Source organism: Nothobranchius furzeri, chromosome 17, assembly GCF_043380555.1.
Source record: "Nothobranchius furzeri strain GRZ-AD chromosome 17, NfurGRZ-RIMD1, whole genome shotgun sequence".
In the NCBI taxonomy this organism is placed as follows: domain Eukaryota; kingdom Metazoa; phylum Chordata; class Actinopteri; order Cyprinodontiformes; family Nothobranchiidae; genus Nothobranchius; species Nothobranchius furzeri.
This window is the reverse complement of record NC_091757.1, coordinates 50,548,623-50,570,121: the sequence shown is the minus strand read 5'-3', so window position 1 is coordinate 50,570,121 and position 21,499 is coordinate 50,548,623. Positions and strand designations below refer to the sequence as shown.

The 21,499-nt window shown below is 45.1% G+C and overlaps 1 protein-coding gene across 8 annotated transcripts in view; it reads left to right on the top strand.

The window, feature by feature from the left end:
* Nucleotides 1-21,499, top strand: part of pde4d (phosphodiesterase 4D, cAMP-specific) — a 284,880-nt gene that overhangs the window by 141,253 nt on the left and 122,128 nt on the right. For 2 of the 8 annotated variants that reach the window (XM_054731779.2, XM_054731772.2), the window contains exon 1: nucleotides 4,076-4,528. The exons of the other annotated variants lie outside the window; for them this stretch is intronic. In XM_054731779.2, the coding sequence (XP_054587754.1) occupies nucleotides 4,266-4,528 (263 nt within the window). In that variant the 5' untranslated portion in view covers nucleotides 4,076-4,265. Of the gene's footprint in view, nucleotides 1-4,075; nucleotides 4,529-21,499 lie in introns of those variants that run through there. 8 annotated transcript variants of the gene reach the window in all.

The following is a 21,499-nucleotide window of genomic DNA, read 5'->3' as shown; positions in this document are numbered from 1 at the left end:
GAGTGATGTGCTTGTCAGCCACTAGATGGTGCCATCGGATAAGAGAAATACTCCGGAAAGAAGCTTTAACCCCCCCCAATATCGGCATTGGGTTCCATTTTTAAGAGTCTTCTTGTTAGTGACCTGATCGTGATTTGAACCCACACTTCTAGTCTCAGGGTAGACACTTGTACTACTAGGCCACTGAGTTGGTTATTGTGATATGTCATATCGCCAGATTGTTGCCAATACACACCCCTAGCTCTCACTTATAAAATATCTCAATTGGCTTTTTGGAGAAGGTGCAGAGATTTACTTCAAGGCTTTATCTATAACTTCTGTTCACACATGTACATCCCAGGAAGAGATTCTTCTCAGAAGAAGCTTTTTTCAGCTGGAGCTACGATAAAGTGCTGTGTCATGGGAAGAAAGGACCATAAATGAGGACATGATGTAAAAACTATGCAGTGAAAATTACTGATTTTATTTACAGCACATCAACAATGAGCAACAAAGGTTTTCAAAGACTCTTTCTGTGCCCTTGTTAATAGCACCTAACTGGGAGGTATGAGTACAATTGGCTGGTTTGTTTACATCAGGATCACTAAAGTTAGAAAGACCAAAAACTGAATGAACACAGGGACATTAAATTGATGCTAGATGAGCTGTCACAAAAGACAAATTATGAAATGAAAATGTTTTTTTTTTTGAAAACTAAATTAGATGCAGCCCCTGTGGAGTCCATGCGGATAAACAAAGAAAGAACTGGATATAAATATGAGGGGTGTGCACCCAGTCAATGTGAAAAGATAACATTTAAGTCATTGCAGGTTGAAATCTTTTTGCAAAAACTAAAAGTGGTAAAAATGAAGTCAATGATGCTAAAATGAACGCTGTAAGTTAAGCCTCAGTTGCACTGGAGGAGGTTAGGTGGTGTAACTCATTCAGGGCAAAACTCGTTTTTCAGTTTGCTAGGGTTAATATAAGACAATGCTGACATGTTTTCTAGTTTTGCATGTCTAATTTTATTCAAAAGTAAACAAATAGAGAAGCTAAAAATGGCAGTTAGATGTTTTGAGTCGGCATATTTGTCGCAGCTGGTTTAGTTTTTTTGCATATTTAAATTTTTGCACAAACACAGGTCATTACAAGCTGAACTTCTTTTAAGTGTTTCTGGCAGACACTCTGACATTTAGGTGGACTTTCAGGGTGATTTACAGAAATTTAGAAAAGCATGGAAGCTCTTTTTTAGATACGTGCATGCATGCAATATTTTGTGAAATACAGTTATGGCAATAAGTAAAATAATCCCAATGACTGAACACTTGGAATACACTATCCAATCAGACCAAACCAGTTCGAACCAGCCACTAAGGGGCTAAACCCCCCCCCCCCCCGGCAAGGAGCAGAAAGCCATGCCTCATACCACACATGCATAGGGAAGGTGAGTTTAGCAGCTGAAGGACTTTTAAATTATTTTAATTTTCTTTTAGAAACAGGAGGCAGTCAAGGAAGCTGTAACTTTACTACTTATTTATGTTGCGCTATTGCAAACTTCCAGCTTCTTTGTGTGCTAAGCTGACTGAGGTGTAACAGCCATTAGTGCATGCTGGGCATTGGTGCACATTCTGTGCAGCTTACACTTGTGCTTGCGCAAATCCACTGGTCAACGCTGTAGGCTCACATAATTGATTTATTTAGCTGTAGAGACCAAGGCATGACTTTAGGGGAAGTACATCATAAATTCTGAAAGTTTGCCTACTTTACAATCAAGAACTCTTTATTATTACAAAGAAAAGGTGTATTTCAAACACTCATTTGCCTTCCTAATTATACTTTTTTTCACAACAGTTTGGTGTCACGTATTTAGAATGTCAAACATTGGTCAGTAAACTGAGACATCCCTGATGTAAAACAGTGTATAACAACTCAGTTTAAGCTGCACTGGCATTATCCTGTTACACAATAGCATCAATGCAATATTCAGTATGTGTTCAATACTCGTTCAGTACCAGATTTACATAGTACGTCCGTGTCTCACATTAGTAAATTGCTGCGGGGATTCTGATTTGTGGAACATTTGGTGAGTTTGTGAAAATGTGTGGAGATTGGAGTTAGTTGTTGATTACATTCACAGAAATTCTCAATATATGTTGAAGTGTACTCCTATCAGTTACATTGCTGTTATCATTTAAAATAGTTTCTTCTTCTCTTTCTATTATCATGTCAAGAAGTGATGCAACTTGATCGGGATGCTCTCTTTTAGAATCTGGACCAAGCTACTGTCTTTAAATCAGATACTAGTGGCCAGCCATGTGGGGATCCTCAGGGTCCTACGTTAGGATCCTGTTCACTCCTTATTCCAAAACATAATATCAACCAGTTCAGTAACATCTCACACCTCATTTAAGCAAATGACATCCAAATATTTCCTCAGAGAGTTGAAGAGTTAGAAATCTCCAATTCTGCTTCACCACCAGTTACTAGAGTGAAGCCTGGACCACACTGCGCATTTTTTCGCCGTCGTACAGAAAATGCTCATGTCACACTGTGAGGACTCCAGAAAAGGTGGCACACTGTTCGATCTGAGATTTCTGTGAGCCGGACTGCGCAACGTCTTGCTCTAACAGGGTAATCTAATGTCACAAGCGCACCTTCAAAAAGCACATCACTAAAAGCCGACGGCTAACCGTATCTAGTTGTTCGTGTCACTCCCTGAGTGTATTTTCATTGGTCGATTGCAGACGGATGTCGTCGATTTTCAAGCAGTGCTTGAAGACTGTTGGAGGCTGACTTTGGCTCTGAGGGTGCTCATTAAGCTGCCGCAGAGCTAGTCATACTGGACAGCTACAGACTTGCAAATAACCCTTTTTTTTGTCACAATTCTGTTCACCATGAGAGATTTGTCTGGGATGGCCGAAGAAGCACAATGCACCAAGTTACCCCCACCCGATTAAAATCTTGGTCGATCGGAAATCAGAAAGTATGAAATGATCGAATCAAGCTGTGAGTATACGTTCACCAAGCATTCAGTCAGATTAAATAGGCTGAGCATGCGCAGAATTGCCTTTCCAGGAAAAAAGAATAGTAAACAACGCCATCTTGTCCCCAAGTCTTTTCCCTTGCATTTTGTTTTCCTATGGCATCTCTGTTCTGAACCAAATTGAACCGAAACCCCTCCCACTCGTTTTTTGCTAGCCCACCCATTTAACATGCGAGCATATCTAACTAGGAATTTTTTTGGCAATCTTGGTTTTTTCTTAACTTCAGAAACCCAAGAGGTCAGCGCCACCAACAGTCTGGGGGAAACCCCACCCCCAACAAAACCTCTGGAACATGAACCAAACTCCATCCTTTGCCTGCTCACGGCGACACACGCGCACACACACACACACACACACACACACACACACACACACACACACACACACACACGCACACGCACACGCACACACACACACACACACACACACTGTCCATCTTTCTCTCCATCTCTCTCTCGCTCGCTCTCTCACACACACACTCTCTCTCCCTCTCTCTCTGGAACACTCACACATGCTCACACTCTGCTCCGCTCTAAAGGAGCAGTAGCTTCTAAACTGGCTGCAGTCAGCAGTCAGTCTCTCTATTCCAGGAGGGGAAGAATGGAACCATAAATTGCTTCGACTGAATGGATCAGAACTCTACTAATCTCACAGGATTGGTGCATACAGGACTGTTACTGTTTTTATTTTTGTATTTTCACTGGCTCAGCCACGCGTGCGTCAATGGACTTATATCAGGCAGAACTGAACTGCCTTTAGCTCAGATACCTTGAATTAGTGAAATTCCTGCTGGGTTTGATTTTGCCGGACTGTGCGGGGTTCTCCTGCAGGCCCAGAAGAAAAAAAGGACTGGAATGGCATTCCCTGCTTTTTTGCATCCCGTCCTCTCTCTCGCTCTCATCTTCTCGCATGCACTTTCACCGCAGTCATCCAGTGTTGAGCAGACAAAGGCAGCACAATTACGTGCATTTTCATTTTTCTGTTGAAGATGAAACAATAGAAACCGGGACTCTTCCTTCTTTTATTTCCCACTTCCTTTACACCAAAGGAAATTACCAGCAGATATTCTCAGTTTCTTTTAGTTCATCACCCTAAAGAGGTTAGGATTTTTTTGGTCACTCTTCTGTGTAGAAGATACACACATCCAGTTTGTAAATTTGAATTTTTCGAATCCAGCTTCATTGACACCTCACTCATTTGGCCACTGCAGCTGGAGGTTGCAGTGGTGACGCCGGGGTAGGCATGGCGCAGCAGGGAAGCATGGGGGTGGCCCACCAGGACACCCTGGCTGTGCCGCCCATGCCCAAACACTCTGGCCTAAACGAAGATCTGGTGAAGATCCTGCGGGAGAACCTGCTGCAGCCCGAGAGGCCACGGGGGCACCGGCGATCACCTTCCTCCATCTCCCCACGCCTGTCTCCCCGCAACTCGCCGCGACTCCTTCGCCGCATGTTGCTCAACAACAACATTCACAAACAGAGGCGCTTCACTGTTGCACATACATGGTGAGGCATCCGTCAGCAGATGGTCAGCATGCTGCATGTGTCTTTGTTTATTTTCAGCATGTGGATTTTTACCACACCCATGGCAAACTTTAAAGGTTAGAAGTTTGTTGGGTTTTGTGCGGCAGTCCAATAAACCCTTCATGTAATTACACTTTGTTTGCAGCTGAACTTAAATCGTTTACTGTCACAGCAGTGGTAGAAGCATGTGTCAGCAAATATCCCATCTAGGTTTTTGATGCGAAATCTCCTTGGAAACCCTCTTCTCACCTTTAGATAATGAGTTTCTGCTGTGCTAGTTCTCGCTGGGCAGCTTAATTTCTATTCCAGCATTTCTCCCTTAACGCGTCCATTTCCCATTCTCGTCTCTCGCTCCTCTATCGCTTCTGCCCCTGTATGGCATTCCTACACTTCCTCCGCCTTCACCTCCATGTGAGTGATATGTTGGTAAGGAGAACCATCTCCTGTGTTTCAGTGGCGAGTAAAGGAAGCTACGTGTAGCCCCCTCCTGCTGTGGTTTTCTCTCCACACCTGGCTCCCTGCAGTTTTTGACTATTAATTAAGTCTGCTATTTCTGGCTGTCTATCAGCCTTGGTTGCACTCGCCCACACGTCATCCCTTTCCTCATTTCGACTCATATCTGTTCTTCCCTGCATCTTTCTCCTCCTCCCAGCTCTCATTTATTTCCTCGCCTCTAACCAATGAAATGCCATCCTTCCTCTTTTCTTTCTCTTCTATCGCCACCCACTATTTTCATCCTCCCCTTTATGTTATCAATTTTGACTATCCATCGCTTTCCCCTCCATCTTCCATTTTAACCCTCTCTCTTTAGCTTTGTCTTGTGCCAGTTCCCCCCTCCAGAGACGCCTCCTGGCATCTGGATCAGTCATGATGTAATTCAAAGATTCATACGTTCTCAAACGCTTCAGGAATTCTGTATTCGGCTGTTTCAGCCTGGTGTTGTATCAAATTATGTAATGGTGTTGGTTTACAGAACAAAATATCATGTTTTAATAATAAAAGGCAGCAGCATATGAGCTGCTTGTTCCCTTCCGTGTTAGCTCATCACCACAGCTGTGTCAGAGGTGGGAGCTCTGCAGTATTGAGCTTTTTAAAGTGAACTCTGCTGTCAAAACTCATCTTATATTACCTGGTGTTATGTAAACAGTGACTGAAAATGATTGGTAAAAAGCTCAGATAAAAAGAGAATAATTAGGATAAAGTATAATTTATGAAACTTTTATCAGTTTTTCAAACACAATTTAGACAAAAAAATGTGATTGATGGTATTCCCGACAATTTAATGGCATTTTCCCCACGCCCTGCTCCTCTATCATCAGGGAGGGATGGTCCTTGCTCTAATTCCCCTATTTGTGACATCACAATAAGTGACTTTTTGATACAGTTAGCTTTTGGCACATAATTCCTAAAACTAAACACAGAAAATGAATGGTTAGGGTTTTTTTTTTTACATTTGGGTGATTTTGAGGCTGTAGAGACCCACTTGGTGGCACAAAAAGAAGCCAAATGTGGGCTTTTGCTTCATATGTCACATTATATTAAATATTTTATACATTACATCAACCATTTTTTTTAAATATCTTCAAATTTCTGCAAAAATAATTACCAATTTCAGCTGTTGCCTACTGCCATACCGTAATACTCACAGATAATAGAGGTATGTGACATAAGGTGTCTTTGAGCATCTTTTGTACATTCGTTCTGTGTAATCCTTCCATTTTCTAAGCACAGCGTAGTAGGTTTTTACCCTTTGTTGCTGACATGTTTCGGCTAACGCTGTAGCCTTATAAAAGGTAAACAGAGAAGGAATCAATGCCACCGACATCGGCAGCGCTCTGAGGAAGGCTACAGCGTTTGCCCAAACTTGTCAGCAAAAAAAAAAAAAAAAGTAAGAATAGAAAAGAATGAAAACAATATAAGGAGTGTTACAAACCCTTAGATGTTAGTCAGTTGTGGTGGAGGGGTAACATAATAACTGGTGCGGAGAAAGGGGGGGAAGGGTAAATAAAATGTATTTTATTAACAGAGAAAGGACACAAATACTCAGTCCTTGACTGGAATAATGACTAAACGAAAAATGCACTCTATATAACTAAATGAAGGCGATGGATAGATATCAGTTCAATTCAATTCAAAAATACTTTATGAATCCCAGAGAGAAATTGATTGCTGTAGTAGCTCAGAATAATAATAATAATAATAATAATAATAATAATCAAGTCATCAAAGAGTTGTTGTATATTACAATGGCTGTTGGCAGGAAGGATCTCCAGTAGCGGTCAGTGTTGCAGCCAAACTGAAGAAGCCTCTGACTGAAGACACTCTTCTGTTGACCGACAGTCTTGTGAAGAGAATGCTCAGAGTTGTCCATCATTTTCTTGATTCTCTGGAGAATCCTTCTTTGCATTATCTCCTCCAGCAGTTCCACAGTTGTCCCCAGAACAGAACCAGCCTTTTTTATTAGGCTGTTGAGCCTTTTCAGGTCCCTGCTTCTGATGCTACTACCCCAACTGACGATGGCTGAAGAGATTACACTCTCAACAACAGACTTGTAGAAGATCTGCAGCATCTTGCTACAGACATTGAAGGACCTAAGCATCCTCAAGAAGTGCAGTCTGCTGTGCCCCTTCTTGTAAACGGCTTTGCTGTTCTTTCTCCAGTCCAGTCTGTTGTCCAGGTGAACTCCAAGGTATTTGTATTCCTCAACCACCTCCACTTCTTCTCCCATGATGGAAACAGTGTTTGACTCCACCCTGTTTCTTCTGAAGTCTAAAATCTTCTCCTTTTTTTGTTCACGTTCAAGATCAGATGATTGTTTCCACACCATGCCACAAAGCGCTCCACCAGCTCTCTGTACTCAGCTTCCTGTCCATCTCTGATACACCCGACAACTGCAGAGTCATCTGAGTATTTCTGTAGATGACCAGTCTCTGATTTGTACTGGAAGTCTGAGGTGTACAGGGTGAAAAGGAATGGTGAGAGTACAGTCCCCTGTGGTGCTCCAATGTTACTGATCGCCTGGTTTGATGTGCAGTTCTTCAGCCTCACAAACTGTGGTCTGTTTGTCAGGCAGTCTTTAATCCAGGTGATAGTTGAGGCCCCACCTGTGTCTTCTGGAGTTTCTGGCAAAGTACATCAGGCTGGATTGTGTTATATGCACTGGAGAAATCAAAGAACATGACCCTCACAGTGCTGCCTGCTTTGTCCAGATGACAGAGGATTGGTTGAAGCAGCTGGATGATGGCATCTTCAACTCCAACTCCATGGCGATAAGCAAACTGCAGCGGGTCCTGATATGTTCTAGTTTGCTTATTCAGGTGGACCAACAGGAGTCTCTTCAGGACCTTCATGATGTGGGATGTCAAGGCAACCGGTCTGTAGTCGTCATTGACTGATGGGCGAGTTTTCTTTGGAACTGGAACAAGGCAGGATGTCTTCCACAGGACTGGAACCTTCTCCTGGGCCAGGCTGAGGTTGAAGAGGTGCTGCAGAATCCCACAGAGCTGCTCTGCACAGGCCTTCAGTACTCTGGGGCTGACACCATCTGGACCTGCAGCCTTGTTCCTGTTCAGTCTCTCCAGCTGCCTCTTCACTTGACTTCTAGAGACAGATAGGTGGGAGGGGGAGGTAAATGGGGCAGCAGCATCTCCTGACTTGGTTGAAGACAGATTCATAGAACCAGAAGAGTCCATGACTGCGTTAGAGGACAAAAGAGCTGGTGTGTGACAGGAAATGTTGGATCAGAGGAGGATGGGATGTCTGATTGGCTGAGGACAGACGAGGAGGATGCCGGGTTTGTTCCTGAACTGAACCTATTGAAGAACTTGTTCAGTTCATTGGCTGTGTCCAGGCTGCCATCTTTGAAATCCTTCCTCTGCTTGAAGCCTGTGATCTTCTTCATCCCTGACCAGACATCTCTGATATTGTTCCTCTGTAGTTAGTTCTCCAGCTTCTTCCTGTATGCCTCCTTGCTGTCTCTGATCTTGATCTTAAGTTGCTTCTGTATACTCCTCAATAATTCCCTGTCTCCCTCATTGAAGGCTCTTTTTTTCTCATTTAGCAGATTCTTCAGTTCACTGGTGATCCAGGGTTTGTTATTAGCGAAGCATCTCACTGTTCTGGTGGGTATGATGTTGTCCACAGAAAAGTTTATATAGTCAGTGACACATCCAGTCATGGCATTGATGTCCTCTTCATATCCTTGGCAGAGTCATCTAATCTGTGGTCTCAAAATAACTCTGCAGGGCTTCTTCAGCATCCTGTGACCATTTTCTCACAGTTCTTGTCACAGGTTGCCTCTGAACAAGTGGTTTGTATTCTGAGCAGAGAAAAACAAGATTGTGATCTGATTGTCCCAGAGGAGGTCTTGTTTTGGACATGTATGCATTCTTTACATTTGCATAACACAAATCCAATCTCTTGTTTTCTTTGGTGGAGCAGCTGACAAACTGTTGAAATTTTGGAAGTGTATCAGAGAGCGAGGCATGATTAAAATCACCTGATATAGCCACAAATGCATTTGGGTGCTGGGTTTGTAGCTTAGTGACAACGGAACTGATGGCATCACATGCATTTTCAGCAATGGCTGAAGGTGGAATATAAACGGTTGCCAAGACAACACTGGTGAACTCTCTTGGCAAATAATATGGGCGACAACTTACTGCCAAGAGTTCAACATCTGGACTGCAGAGACGACATTTTACTGAAACATAAACACGGAAATGTTGCAATGACCAAATGAGAGCTAGAGTCTCCTTCTCAATCGTGGAGTAGTTCACTTGGTGTTTGTTGAACTTCCTGGAGAAGTATCCCACCGGATGGTCAATCCCATCCTGGTCCTCCTGTAGGAGCACTCCACCAGCCCCCACAGTGCTAGCATCGGCCTCCAACTTAAATGGCTTAGCCAGGTCTGGAGCTGCAAGGATAGGAGCACAACACATGAGATTCTTAATAGCTTCAAACGCTAGCTGACTCTCAGTACTAAAACGAGATTTGTTTGGACTCCTGAGGCACCCCGCCTGCTCGTGGTGCTAATTTATCGCCCTCCAAAGACTGACTCTAACTTCCTTAATAGCAGGGCTGTGGGTCGTTATGTTGATCTTGGCCCTCTTTCTCCCTACTCAAAACCAGTTGTCACCAGTCTGGGGGTGAAAATTGATGCTGGACTTAAATTTGATGCTCACATCAACTCTGTGATCCGGTCCAGTTTCTTTCACCTGAGACCCCTTGCTGAGAACCTGAGAAGCCTATGCTGTCAAGAGCCCACCTGGAGCGGGTACTCCATGCTTTTGTAATTTCTAGGCATGATTACTGCAACTCTCTGCATGCAGGGTTGTGTCAGAAGTTTTTTATTGCCATATGTGTGCCAAGTCACAACATTAGGAAATTGCTGCAGTATTTTGGTGCAGAAGGTAAGATAGGAAAAAAAAATAATTAAGAGATAAGCAAGTATAAGAACTAATAAAACACTCATGATAAAATTATTAATGTAAAAAGTGGCAAGAACTAGAGAAGCAGCTGTAGGTACTAATCTGAGTGTTTGCTGAATGTTTCAAGCACAGCATCGGGTCACGTGACTGGGACCAATCAACTTATAGGATTTTCATTCAAAAGTCCAACTGCAAAGGGGAAGAAACTGTTTTTGTGGTGAGATGTTCTGGTCCGAATGGATCTGAGCCTTCTGCCAGATGGGAGCGAGTCGAAGAGACTGTGTCCAGGGTGACACGAGTTAGCTATTATCCGACCTGCACGCCTCAGTGTCCTAGAGGTGTACAGATCTTGAATGGAGGGGAGTTTGCAGCCATTGACCTTCTCTGCAGAGCGCACGACACGCTGCAGCCTCTTCTTGTCCCTGGTGGTAGCTCCAGCGTACCACACGATGATGGAGGAGGTGAGGATGGACTCGATGATAGCGGTGTAGAAATGTCTCATTGACTGTGGTGATAGGTTGAATTTCTTCAACTGCCTCAGGAAGTACATCCTCTGCTGGGCCTTTTTTCTGATGGTGGTGATGGTGGGCTCCCATTTGAGGTCCTGGGTGATGGTGGTGCCCAGGAAGCGACATGAGTCCACCATCGTGATGGGAGTGTCAGACAGGTTTAAGGGGGGGATGTGGTGTGTGTGTTTCCTAAAGTCCACAACAACCTCCGCTGTCTTCTGGGTGTTTAGCACCAGGTTGTTGTGGCTGCACCAGGACACCAGCTGTTCAGCCTCCATTCTGTAAGCGGACTCATCCCCATTAGAGATGAGTCCGATGATGGTGGTGTTGTCAGCAAACTTAATTAGTTTGACAGACTCATGCTTGGAGGTGCAGCTGTTGGTGTACAGGGAGAGGAGCAGAGGGGAATGAACAAAGCCCTGTGGTGAGCCGGTGCTGATGGTCCGTTGGTCCGAGACAGGTTGGGTCGTCAGTCATCACTGCGACGCCTACAGGTTGTGCAGAACAGCGCAGCCAGGTTCCTGACTGGGACCAGGAAACGGGACCACATCAGTCCAGTTCTGGCCTCCCTGCACTGTCTTCCGGTTTGTTATCGTTCACACTTCAAACTCCTCGTCTTTGTTTACAATTTCTTCCAGGGTGGTGCTCCACCCTTTCTAGCCACACTCCTGAACAGACATTCCCCATCACGCGCTCTGCGCTCCTCTGACCAAGGCCTGCTCGCTGTCCCTCGTTCTAAGTGCCGTACTCGCGGGGACCGGGCTTTCTCAGTCCTAGCACCATCGCTCTGGAACCAGTTGCCACCCTCAGTTAGGCTGTCCCCATCTCTGCCGGTCTCTAAGAGTCGCCTAAAAACCCACCTCCTCCGCTTGGCGTTCCCTGAACGTGTTTGAATTTGGCCCTCTTTTATGTAGATTTTATTTCCCTGTTTTCATTGGTCTCTTATCCCTTGTTTTACCCATTTGTCTTCTACTAGAATGTTTTACCTTTTTTTTCTAATATTTGAATTGCTGTTATTTTCGATTTATTCATCATATTTAACTTTTCTCATGTACCATGTTCAGCTCCTTGGGCTTCCCGACAAGGTCACGGAAGGCGCTTTATAAATAAAGCTTTGATTGATTGATTGATTGATTGATTGATTGATTGATTGATTGACTGAGTGAATCAGTCAAAGGTTTGGCTATAGTGGAAAAGTTTCTGCAGAATCCTCTGTAGTAACCAACCATACCGAGAAAACGTCGAAGTTCTCTTCGCGTTGAGGGCACAGGAAAAGATGTCATCGCTTGCACTTTGTCTTGCAGTACTTTAACTTGCCCCTGACCTACCTCCTTTCCCAAATAGGTCACTGTTGCTTTAACAAAGTCGCATTTCGCCAGATTTAGAGTAAGTTGGGCTTGTGTTAGTCGGTCCAATACCTCACGCAGTGTACTTAGATGCTCGGGCCAGTTGGAAGTGTATACGATGATGTCATCCAAATAGGCGCTACAGTGAGGGAGATCAGACAACACAGAGTTAATAAGTCTTTGAAATGTGGCAGGGGCATTTCTCTTGCCAAAAGGGAGGACCGTGTACTGGAGGAAGTTGTCAGGAGTCACAAATGCAGAAATCTCAGACGCTCGAGAAGTCAAAGGCACCTGCCAATAACCTTTTAAAAGATCTAACCGAGTATCAGCACCCACGCTGTCTACACAGTCATCCACCCTGGGTAGGGGAAAAGAGTCAGGAACAGTTACAACATTAATTTTACGATAATCGGTGACAAAACGAAAGGTGCCATCAGGCTTGTTCTCCAAAATGCAGGGAGAACTCCACAAGGACTCTTACTGGCCACTGCCAACCCATGTTTAATCAAATAATCAGTTTCTTCCTTCATTATATTTCTCTTCAGGGGACTAGCCCAATAGGGATGTTTTTTAATCGGATGTGGATCCACAAGCCTGACGGAGGACCTGTCCAAGGTCCTGAACAGGAGAAGGGAGCATAACAGGGCCATTCAGAGTGCGGGAGCCCAGGATCTGTAACAAGGAGTTTTTATGTTTTGTAATTTTTGGCAATTTTGCTGCAACCGAAAGAGGGCTGGTTGGTAATGATTAATGAGAAAGTAGAACGACCACTTAATCAGTGTGCAACTTGGCCCTGTACCCGTGTTGTCTCTTGACATTTGGAAGAAACGTGTCTGACAGAATGTCACAGAGCAATGAGGTGAGTGTTTGAGGTTAGAGAAAGACTCGCTGGTACACGTGTAAAACAGCGCAACGAGAGAGGGACAATTTGTAAGAGAGAAACTCCATGAGACGGCAGCGAGCGGTGTCGATGTTGACAACTGCGGTGTAATTTACTCCAATCACGTCCTTATTGTTTTACTGCTGCAGGGAATCTCAGGAGCACTGTGGTGTAAATCTGGTGACATGCACGGTCCTCCGCGGCTCCCCCCTTCACTTCATTAACAAGAAAATCCTCGTCCGTGGGCCAATTGGTCTGATGTACTGGCCTCAACACTGAACACCGCTCACAACTAGTTTTACAGTCACTTTGGGGATGGTTTGGAGAAATCACTTGTAAAGCTAATTGGCGCCTTGGGTCGAGTCATTTATTACATGCAATTATTTGTATTGACCCAAAGAAAGTAGGTTTTGCAGGTTTTCCGTTGAAAAAAAGGGTTTTAACCAGTTTTTATTGTCTAGCTTTATTTCATATTTTGTATTATAGTTGGTAAACATCAATTTTAATGATGTTAATTGGTGTAACTATCTCAACTTTGTTATTTTTACAAATGAATGTGCATATTCATGCGATTAGCTGCTTTAAAACAGCTAGTACGCAATGTTGTAATTTTATAGTCACAAAAATACCACATTTGCCTTGATCTGCAGATACAGTGATTACCAAAGTATGATGATCTTCATATTTGCTGCATAATAAAAGGGTTTCATAAATAGCTATTATTGATCATGCACATTTAGGAAGAGATGATGGAAAATATCTCTTCAGGCGGTCTGCTTTTGACTGCTCCCTGAGCGTTTTGCTGTCTCAGGACACACCAGGCCATAGCCGAATTGTTCCGTTCGCATAACGACTATTCACGACTCTGCTGTTTTATTCTCTACAGTTGAATAACCATATATTTTTCAACTTCCATCCGCTCTGACCCAGAGGTATTTTTAATGCTGTTGCACAACAGCGGACACTGCTGTGTTGCTTTGTAATGTCTGTTTATGTAAGAGGAAAGTGGGGTTTCAGCAAGGGCGGGAACTGGTGGCTTCAGCTGGTGCTGTCGATACGAGTGTCGATCTTTTCTGGCTGAGTGGTCCAAACAGGGAGTTTTAGTAGAATGGCTAAAGGTTAGGAAGGCAGGCATGATGGATGGCTGGATGAATGATTGCTGATTGAATGTTGGATGGATGCAGAAGGGTTGGAATGATGTGAGATAAGGAAGCTAAAGGAGCGAACTAGTGTGGGAGTGAAGAACATAAAGCTAAACACGGCGATGCTAATCTTGGCAGAGCGTGACACCCTGTTATATCACTGGTTTGAGTGGTATGTCTGTATTGATTTCTGTTTATTTTTTCCTTATTTGTATTTACTTTTTCCATTTAGTTTAAACATTGGAGGAACTTTGTCATCAGTTAAAACAAGAATGGCACGATTTTAAATGCATTATTCAGTCCATAACGATCACTTATTTATTTTAGCAGAGCAGCTGTAGACTGCTGGTGAACGTTAGCTGCACACCGAAAATTCACTTTGACTTCTTTTACATGTAAAAAGACAGATTGTTCAAAGCTGTTGTAACAAATCTGTGTTGCCTTGGTCTGCCTGAGTGTTCGTGGCTCCCGGTCCAGGGGGTTTATGATTTTTGGCGTCTGCGATCAATCCCAGTGGCTGCCTGGTGGGATCTGGGTCCCTGGGCTCTGCTGGGTCCCCGGTGGGGGTGGTTGCCCCTCGGTCCCGGGTTGCTGGGTCCCGGGCTCTACCGGCTGGGGGGGTGGGAAGCTGTGGGCGGGCCTGTGGGCTTGCTGCTGATATCTCCCGGGACTCTGTCGGCTGCTGGTTGTGGCCCCCCTGGGGCGATTTTCTGTGCCTCTCGAGGGGGGCAGGGGCTTTTCTGGTTACAGTCTCCTTGGGGTCCCTGCACTCTGGGGCAGCTCCTGGATCTCTGGGGGGATAAATAAATAAAAAATAAAATATCAGGAATACAGCTCTTTTATTAGAGCAAGTTTCATCATGTAACATGTTAACACAAACCTCCAACATGTGTCAGCAAATATAAAATATTCTCACTGTTGACTATAAAATTAACTGCAAACATTTATTAGTTGACCTAAAATCTGAACTTCTGGCCCTTACACTGTTCGTCTGTTGCATTCATTTGCTATTGATCCCAGTCAGACTAATTTTATGTGACCGATCCTCAAACAAGAGCTTTTCTTTGTTCCATCGCTCCTACAAACATCAGATCATAAATAAAATTAGCTTTGCAGCATTGGTGTTTTATCTCCATGAATAACACAAGCCGGAAGAAGTTCTGTGTGGTGAAGTTGCTGATGCTAACATATAGCTTATACTAGTGGAAACGTTCTCTGCTGTTTCCTGCACGCTAAACCAACAACAGCCGTCCCCGTTGCGAGTCGAGTTGGGTGAGTCTGTTAGAATATGTTAAATCCTAGTGTTTAGTGTTTCGCTGTCTATTTTCTGTCAGAGGCTAATGCAGGAGACAGGTGTAGGAGACTATTTTCACGTTCAGCCTGCATGTAAAACTCAGAGTGACCAATCATTATAAAAAAAAAACTAAATATGGAACCATTTCTCAGTGAAGCACCTCTTTAGATGGTGGGATGTTTTAGTGGAGAGGCACAATTGGGTGAATTTTCTCTGATGAGGTTTAAAGACTTTGGGGGCTGACTCTGAGTATTTGATTCAAAACACACTTGTAACACATTCCTGCGATAAAATAATCTAAAGCAAATTCCCAAAACCTCAACAGCTAAAATACGAGATGCTCTTTCGAATCAACAGTTTGGTTAACACAAAGTGAATTTGAGGTGGTGTAAAACGTTTTACTTTTGACCCTGAAGCACATATTTGTCCATCAGTGTGTTTGCTTATTACAAACCTTCCAGTGCAATTTTGTCTCCTACTCAATAGTCATTTCTAGGTAATGCAAATGAAATTTCTGCCGCAAATAAAATGTAGATGTGCAAAATAACTGGATTTATCTTGAAAAGAAATCGGTGGCAAATAGGTCCATTGTAATCTGAAAACATTTAGTGTTTAGGTGTGATAATTCTAGAAAGTCTACTTAATGTTTGTTTATTGAAAAGAAAAAAATGTCAGAGGTGGCAAGGAGACACGCTGATGACGCACAAATTAGCACCTTACAGTGTTAAAGTTTTATTAAGGGCTGTTAAATCATTTTCATAGCAGACCTTTGAAGAATTAAAAGGTTAAAATGGATCATAAAGCTTCCTACAGACAGCTGTTTAGAGGCAGTAATCCACTTGGTTACATTGTGTTTTCTATATAAAGACTTCATAATCAAATTTGTCTGAATCATATGCTCAAATGCACGGCTGCCGTTTCTAGGAACATTAGCTTCTTCATGTGACATTCCACCTAATGCACCATAAAAACAAGGCTTGTGCTGAATTCTGTTTGTACTCTAGACCTTTTGTGTAGAACATTATAGTTATTAGAATGCATGCTTCATTTGTAAAGAGCAAGTTCACTGAGAAATATATATTTTTATTTTTATTTAATTTAAAAAATTTTTTTTTACAATTTTTTGAAATTCTATTGGCCACTCTGAGATTCACTTGCAGGCTGAATGATCCGTCACCTTATCGTGGTGGAGGAGTTTGAGTGCCCTAATGATCCTAGGAGCTATGTTGTCTGGGGCACTTAGTGCCACTGGTAGGGTCTCCCATGACAAATTGGTCTTAGGTGAAGAGTGAGACAAAGAACGGTTCGAAGGATCTTTCATGGCGGTTAAAACGAAGAGTCGGAGTACCCGGCCCGGAGGGTTACCGGGGTCCCACCCTGGAGCCAGGCCTGGGGTTGGGGCCCGTGAGCGAGCGCCTGGTGGCCGGGCTTTCGCCCATGGGGCCCGGCCGGGCCCAGCCCGAACCGGATACATGGGCTCGTCCAACTGTGGGCCCACCACCCGCAGGAGGAACATGAAGGGTCCGGTGCAATGCGAATCGGGTGGCAGACCAAGGCGGGAGCCTTGGTGGTCCAATCCCCGGACAAGAAAACTAGTTTTTGGGACATGGAACGTCACCTCGCTGGCGGGGAAGGAGCCGGAGCTTGTGGCAGAGGTTGAGCGGTACCGGCTAGATATAGTCGGACTCACCTCGACACATTGCATTTGCTCTGGAACCCGAGACCTGGAGAGGGGTTGGACACTCTACTTTGCTGGAGTTGCTCCGGGTGAGAGGCGGAGGGCTGGGGTTGGCTTTTTGTTAGCCCCGAGACTCTCTGCCTGTGTGTTGGGGTTTACCCCGGGGGACAAGAGGGTAGCTTCCTTGCGCCTTCGGGTCGGGGAACGGGTCCTGACTGTTGTTTGTGCTTATGGGCCAAATATCAGTTCAGAGTACCCAACCTTTTTGGAGTCCCTGGGACGAGTGCTAGATAGTGCTCCATCAGGGGACTCCATTGTCCTGCTGGGGGACTTCAATGCTCACGTGGGCAATGACAGCTTGACCTGGAGGGGTGTGATTGGGAGGAACGGCCCACCTAATCTGAACTCGAGCGGTGTTTTGTTATTGGACTTCTTTGCAAGCCGCAGTTTGGCCATAACGAACACCATGTTCGAACATAAGGATGCCCACCGGTACACTTGGTACCAGGGCAGCCTAGGTCACAGGTCGATGATAGATTTTGTAGTCGTATCATCTGACCTGCGGCCGTATGTTTTGGACACCCGAGTGAAGAGAGGGGCGGAGCTGTCAACTGATCACCACCTGGTGGTGAGTTGGATCAGATGGCAAGGGAACATGCCGCGTAGACCTGGCAGACCCAAACGCATAGTGAGGGTCTGCTGGGAACGCCTGGCAGAAGAACCTGTCAAGACGGTCTTCAACTCCCACCTCCGGCAGAGCTTTGACCACGTCCCGAGAGCAGTGGAGGACATTGAGTCTGAGTGGGCCTTGTTCCACTCTGCGATTGTCGAGGCGACTGTTGCTAGCTGTGGTCGTAAGGTGGCCGGTGCCAGTCGTGGTGGCAACCCCCGTACCCGCTGGTGGACACCAGAGGTTCGGGGAGCCGTCAGGCTGAAGGAGGCGGCCTACAGGGCGTGGCTGGTCTGTGGGTCTCCGGAGGCAGCAGACAGGTACCGGATAGCCAAGCGGGGTGCAGCAGTGGCAGTTGCCGAGGCAAAATCTCGGGCGTGGGAGGAGTTTGGTGAGGCCATGGAGAAAGACTATCGATCGGCTCCAAAGAGGTTCTGGCAAACTGTCCGGCGCCTCAGGAGAGGAAGGCAGCAACTCGCTCACACTGTTTACAGTGGGGATGGGGAGCTGCTGACGTCAACTGAGGCTATAGTCGGACGGTGGAAGGAATACTTTGAGGAGCTCCTCAATCCCACCAATGCGCATTCCGAGGAGGAACCAGAGCTGGGAGGCCTGGGGATGGACTGTCCGATCTCGGGGGCAGAAGTTGCTGAGGTAGTCAAACAACTACACAGCGGCGGAGCCCCGGGGGCGGATGAGGTTCGTCCTGGGTATCTCAAAGCTATGGATGTTGTAGGGCTGTCATGGTTGACACGTCTCTACAACATTGCGTGGTCATCGGGGGCAGTTCCTAGGGAGTGGCAGACCGGGGTGGTGGTCCCCATCTTTAAGAAGGGTGACCTGAGGGTGTGTTCCAACTATAGGGGGATCACACTCCTCAGCCTCCCTGGAAAGGTCTACTCCAAGGTACTGGAGAGGAGGGTCCGATCGATAGTTGAATCTCAGATAGAGGAGGAGCAATGTGGTTTTCGTCCTGGCCGTGGAACTGTGGACCAGCTCTATACCCTTGCAAGGGTGATGGAGGGGGCATGGGAGTTTGCCCAACCAATCCACATGTGCTTTGTGGATTTGGAGAAGGCTTATGACCGTGTCCCCAGGGGCACCCTGTGGGGGACGCTCCAGGAGTATGGGGTGGGTGGCTTTCTGTTAAGGGCCATTCAGTCCCTTTACCAGAGGAGCGTGAGTTTGGTCCGCATAGCCGGTAGTAAGTCGGACCTGTTCCCAGTGAGGGTTGGACTCCGCCAGGGCTGCCCTTTGTCACCGGTTCTGTTCATCACTTTTATGGACAGAATTTCTAGACGCAGCTGTGGTGTGGAGTGTGTCGAGTTTGGTGGCAGGAGAATCTCGTCTCTGCTTTTTGCGGATGATGTGGTCCTCCTAGCTTCATCCAGCTCTGACCTTCAGCTCTTGCTGGGTAGGTTCGCGGCCGAATGTGAAGCGGCTGGGATGAGGATCAGCACCTCCAAATCTGAGACCATGGTTCTCGACCGGAAAAGGGTGGCTTGCCACCTCCGGGTCGGGTGAGAGGTCCTACCTCAAGTGGAGGAGTTTAAGTATCTCGGGGTCTTGTTCACGAGTGAGGGTAGGAGGGATCGGGAGATCGACAGGCGGATTGGTTCGGCGTCTGCAGTGATGCGGACGCAGAGCCGATCGGTCGTGGGGAAGAGGGAGCTGAGCCAGACAGCCAAGCTCTCGATTTACCAGTCGATCTACGTCCCAATCCTCACCTATGGTCATGAGCTTTGGGTAATGACCGAAAGAACGAGATTGCGGATACAAGCGGCCGAAATGAGTTTCCTCCGTAGGGTGGCCGGGCTCAGCCTTAGAGATAGGGTGAGGAGCTCGGACATTCGGGAGGGACTCGGAGTAGAACCGCTGCTCCTCCGGATCGAAAGGAGCCAGTTGAGGTGGTTTGGGCATCTGGTCAGGATGCCTCCTGGACGCCTCCCCGGGGAGGTGTTTCGGGCATGTCCTGCCGGCAGAAGGCCCCCGGGTTGACCCAGGACACGTTGGAGAGGTTACATCTCCAATCTGGTCCGGGAACGCCTTGGGGTCCTGCCGGAGGAGCTGGTGGACAAGGCCGGGGAGAGGACGGCCTGGAGCTCCCTAGTTGGGATGCTGCCCCCGCGACCCGGACCCGGATAAGCGGAGGAAGACGAGACGAGAGACGAGACGAGATGTGAAACTATACTTTTAATCCTATTTCCTGCATTAGCCGATGAAATAAAATAGACAAGGAAACGTTTGGGTTCAAAAAAGCCACACAGATCAGTTAACATTTATGGACTGATCTTGGTTTGCGATGCGTGAGTCTGTTGTTGATTTAACTTCCAGGTATGAGCGGAGCGCATCTAGGTTAGTAGAAGTTAACTGTTAGCATTAGCAACTCCACAGTAGCGTTGCACAATATATCGCAAATATATCGTTATCGCGATATCAGCATGCACAATATGCATATCGCAAAGAACTGATAAATATCGCAATGAATGGTCAGCTCAAATATTTGCAACACATAATTAATTCTGTCAATCAAACAGAAGCATGATTTTTTTAAACAAATCAAATAAAGCTCTTCACCCATTTGGCCAATTGGGTGGCTTCTCATTGGTCAGACGCCCGCCCCTGACGGCACTTAATTTAGATGGTTCGCAAACACCTGAGTTAGCTTTGTTCTGCTCTTTCTGCTGATTCTGCTTTTCCCAGGATCCACTGATTGCCTTTTCTTGTTAATTTTCTTTTTCCCTTTCCTCACATCTTTAGTTTTCTCATTTTAATGATTTTTAGTCCTTTTTTATTTCTTTGTTTTTGATAATTTTTGTTCCTGAGTTAAGTTTTTATTTATCGCAAGTAATATCGTCATCACAGTATTAATCACTGTTATCGCATGTCGCAGGTTTTCCTAATGTCATGCAGCCCTACTCGACAGTATTAGCAGCTCCTTCAGGCTTGTGTCATTTGTGGAGACACGACATTAATGTTGCCGAGAAAATGGTGGCAGTGGAAGAGTCGTATTCCTGTTAACCAATCACGGCGAGATGTTTGAATATCTGCTCCCCTCTCCATTGGCTTACTTCTACTTCCTGAAACAGAAGCACTCGAGCTTTTTTTCCCTCAGAGATCGAATGAGAGCTTAAACATAAGGGCTTCATTCCTGTTGGTCAGATCAATGCTTATACCAAGAATAAAATCTGAGAGAATATTGACATTTTTTTAGCAGTAATCTTTCCTGTAGGCTATTTTTTTGTAAAAAAAAAATGGGAAAAATATTTTTAATATTTTAATATTAGTTTTCAACCTCTTGTAATAATTTACTCATATCATTTCCTATACAGATTAAATTAGTATCATTTTAATAAAAGAAAAGAATCTTCATCTTCTGTCTTCATTGCTGGAAAGTAAACAGTTTAGAAGCGAATGCATGACCTTGAGGCTGTTTCATGCCCTCTGGCGCTGTGTCAAAGGGAACTGTAACCTCGAGTAATGGCTCCTTCATCACGTTACATTGAGTATGAGTCACTTAAACGATTACAAAAAAATAAGAAAGACTGCTTTTTTCCTGTTAATATTGTACACACCATGAGAAAGATTTTTGGCAAATTCTGTATTAAATTAAAAATATGTAGATAATTTCAAATTTAAAGATAATGCTCGGTGTCCTACGAATATCCGCCGCCCTCCTACTCCTCCTCTCTAGCTTTTTATCTTCCTCACATTGTGAATATCAAACGGAGAAGTTGTCAGACTCGCATCTATTAAATGTCAGGTTATATAACCCCTTAAATGCTCACATACCTCTAATTCTTCTACCAGATATATATAGTGTCTGTTAAATGTATGAGATGAGAATTTCCCCTGGATCAGGAGAACAGTCCCTCATTTCACTTCTGCACAAGCACCAAACTAAAAATAAAGTGTTATGTGCATAGTGATGAGCATTTGCATCGAACAGGTCCAGACACATGAAGGTGTATTTTAGTGGATGGTGCACTTCCAGCTTTAATTAAA